Below are 3,571 nucleotides of genomic sequence, written 5' to 3'. Positions count from 1 at the left end.
GCAGGTAGGTTTTTTTTTTTTTTTTTTTTTTTTTTTTTTTTTAAGTTTTTGCTTTGTTATCTTGTTATGCGTGCACGAAGGGAGGTGCATATATTTGACCAAGTCACAGTGTACGCACTCTACTTTAACGATATGTGTGTATAGCGGAACAGTGTCTCCACAAAGCAAAGTGTGGAGACAGAGATCGCCACGTCGACTATTAGCATATATAAACACATTTACGGTCCGCATACTTGTCCACCTGTTTTGGAGGTGCACCAATAAGGATAGGTCACACCTATTCTTTTACACATTTGGACGGTAGCTAATGTGAAAACGGTGCGCCTGTACCCCCTGCACAGACAGGCATATATATGAAGTGGGTGTGCTGCTTAACTTGGTCACGCAAAAATGGAAGGAACGAATGACACTTGGGTGAATGTCTTTGTAATTTGCCAAGGGGAGGAGGGGCATCTCGTTAATATTCACCCTTTGGATGCTGCTTTTCTTTTTTTTTCCCCAAATGGGACAGGACAGACGTACACAAACGGGTTAGCCATAATTTGACTTCCCCCAAAGCAAAGTACCCATCCACTTGATGGGAGGGAAATGCCCAATGAAGAACCTTCATATTGGTTGGTGACCCTGTCCACATTTGAAGATTTTCCTCTCGAAGGGTCATAACCTTCCACATTGCACACAAAAAAAAATTTGCTACATGCTTTGAGGCAGGCCTTGCACACATGTGAGGAAAAATTGGTGATTTTTTTTTTTTTTTTTTCCCTGTTGCAAGTGCCAGGATCCAATTTCTGTTTCCACATAATTGTAGATACGTGGACTCACGAGGTCGCCGCTTGACGTTGGAGGTAGAAATAAAACGGTGGTGGTTCACTGTCCACTTGTGGTACGTCACTGATGAGCTGTGCACAGCTGAGGGGATCAATGAAGTGGCATAATTCATGCCGCTTTATTTCGCACATGTTTGCGCACCTCTGCTGCATACCCCGCAAGTGGTCACAGAGGGGAAGGCCACTTGACGATGCAGAAAAGCATTTGCGCAAAGCAATGGACATTCCGTGGCGCATTTGCTAACCATCGCTTCGAGAGGGTGTGTAACCGGCAAGGGCACGTATTGTATATAAGCATGCTTTGGTCTGTATGCATACACGCACGCGTGCAACAGCGCACTTGTGGGGAAGACACGTTTTGTTTTACTTAAGAGTGGGGGGGAGTGTCGCCATTTGATTTCCCCGCATGTGTAGCACAGCGGCGTAGGATAAAAACCCTTCAATGTGTACGTTGCTGCACAATCACCTGCACATGTACATATTTTTCCCATCAAAAAAAAAAAAAAAAAACAAAATTCGCTTAAGAACAATAAAAAAATTATGAACAGGAAAAAAAAAAAAAAAAAAAATCCACAAAGGTAAACTAGCGCTACATTGTGTGTACATGCAAAAAAAAAAAAAAAAAAAAAAAAAAAAAAAAATTGAATCAGTGAGCAACTTTGCTGACGTGGACGCTAATTCGTGACACGCACGAATGCATCCCCCCTTGGGCGCGTATGTATTACACGCGTACACACACGTATACTACACGTGCTACACGCATTGCAACCCCTGAACGGAGAGGAAACAGCGTGTTTCGCCGCTACAGAAATTGCATACGTATTACAAAAAAAAAAAAAAAAAATTGTTTGTCCCAAGAGAGTAATTAGGACTGCTTATTTGTCCAGTGCGAATTGTCCAGCGCGATTTGTAAGGCATTATTTGTCTAGCGTTATTTGTCCAGTACACATTGTCCAGTGCGCCCCTGCCCCCGTGTAGCGAACACACGGAGCGACGCGAAGACGTAGCAACAGACACAACTGCGCAAGGGCGAACGGTGAACAGTGAACGCATGCGCAAAGAACGCAGAACGTGTAAAGCAGCCATTTAGACCGACACAGCAGCTATTCGGCCCGCACGACGAACGTCAGCCAGGGTAGCAAGTGAAAGAAGTGATACCGTGTGACGAGTACACGAACCGACCAACCAGCCTCCCCCTAGACAAATTGCCAACCCCCCTGCAAAATGTTTTTCACATACGTCGTGCGCCCCGGGGAAGCCCCAGAAGGCCGCGGACCCCAGTTTGAGCCATTTTGGGACTTCTTCATGAACTTCAACTTGCGCGTAGGATTCCTCATTCAGTTCATTTCGTACATCTTGTTGGTCTGCTCTATAACATTAATTGGCAAGAACCCCTTGGGCCTTTTAAATTTTTTGAGGGCACTACCAGGAAGTGTTGGAAACGCGCCAATGCCTTTGGTTCTTTTTAGCATCGGGGGTTTTCTCCTGGGGACGCTCCTGATCATGTCATTTTTGCAGTTGACGGAGGATGATAGCAGGTAGGTTTTTTTTTTTTTTTTTTTTTTTTTTTTCAAACATGAACAAGAGCGGCGTTTATTCCTCCCCTGTGGTGGGAGCCTCCCCCCACTCCCCCCCTCTTACTTTTACACGCGCATGTGTACAGTCGTTTGTGATGCTTGTACTGCTTCGTGTTGAGATGCCTACCCCACTGCTGCTTTAACATACACCTTCACACCTCACCCCTCTTCTTATAGCATCAAGCAATCGAGAGGATACCGAGCCGGGACGAAATTTTTGCTACAGGCCACGTCTATGGGTAAGGCCCAGCGACGCAGTGGTGAATGAAGGACACTCTTCCTTTTTATACTCACCCCTCTTTCAACATGAGTGCATGTATGCCCATTGGTTGTGCCCTTAACCACATGTCACATTTCTTCGCTTTCTCCCCTTAACGTTAGGCACCGTGTCCTGGAGTTTGTCTCTAATCTGTTTAATGGCTTCTTCATACTACTTTGATGACCCCTGGATGGAGGAGAAAATCGGGGCGGGTTCATCATGGATTCTATATTTTAGTTCAAGACTGATAGATGCGTTTTGTTTATTCTTGTACGGATCTGGTTGTTTCTTTTTAGAGGTGTACCATTCAGAGGGGGCTGGAGAAGCTTGGGGATGGATATGTGGGTTCTGTTTCATAGCGACAGCCTTTGTAGAAGTGTTAGCCTTAACCCTGTTTAACAGTGCCTTGTTTGAATCACTTGATTGGTTTTATTGCCTCTTCCTGGGGATGAGTCTCTTCTTCAGTGTGGTTTGGGGGTTGTTGTTTGAGCCAATAAGTCACAGATACGATGTGAAGTTAACCCAGAGTGCCATGCGAAATGAATATTACAAGTCGAGGAACGCCATGGCTTACTATGGCCCCGCTGTTGTGACGGCGAATGGAGAGCTCGACATTGAAGCGTCGACTGAAAATGTAACAGGGTGTAATAAACAGTGTTAGTGTTTTGGTTTATCCAGGACGGGGAGAGAAGTGAGGGGTGGGTGGCCGAATCGACATGCGCACTGAGTCAGTGTTGAAGTAGCAGTTAGACAGGTATCATCGTCTTTTTTTTTTTTTTTTTTTTTTTTTTTTCCTTTCTTCCCCTTTTTTTGGTTGTGCGTCTTTCACTGCTGGTGTACGTGTTGCATATACGCGAACCCACGTGGACAATGCACGGAGGTGTGTTTTTTTTTTTTTTTTTTTTTTT

The 3,571-nt window shown here is 44.9% G+C and overlaps 1 protein-coding gene across 1 annotated transcript; it reads left to right on the top strand.

Moving 5' to 3' along the window:
* Positions 1 to 2,051: 2,051 nt before the first annotated feature.
* On the top strand, positions 2,052 to 3,324 carry AK88_00392 (uncharacterized protein; the record flags this gene model as incomplete). Its single annotated transcript, XM_012478043.1, has 3 exons — positions 2,052 to 2,365; positions 2,582 to 2,643; positions 2,786 to 3,324. 3 exons carry the CDS (start codon positions 2,052 to 2,054, stop codon positions 3,322 to 3,324), a joined length of 915 nt encoding a protein of 304 aa, XP_012333466.1.
* Positions 3,325 to 3,571: the final 247 nt, after the last annotated feature.

The sequence above is a fragment of the Plasmodium fragile genome (genome assembly GCF_000956335.1).
Source record: "Plasmodium fragile strain nilgiri unplaced genomic scaffold supercont1.3, whole genome shotgun sequence".
Taxonomy (NCBI): Eukaryota; Apicomplexa; class Aconoidasida; order Haemosporida; family Plasmodiidae; genus Plasmodium; species Plasmodium fragile.
The sequence above is the reverse complement of the archived record's forward strand: the minus strand, read 5'-3'. Positions and strand labels throughout refer to the sequence as shown.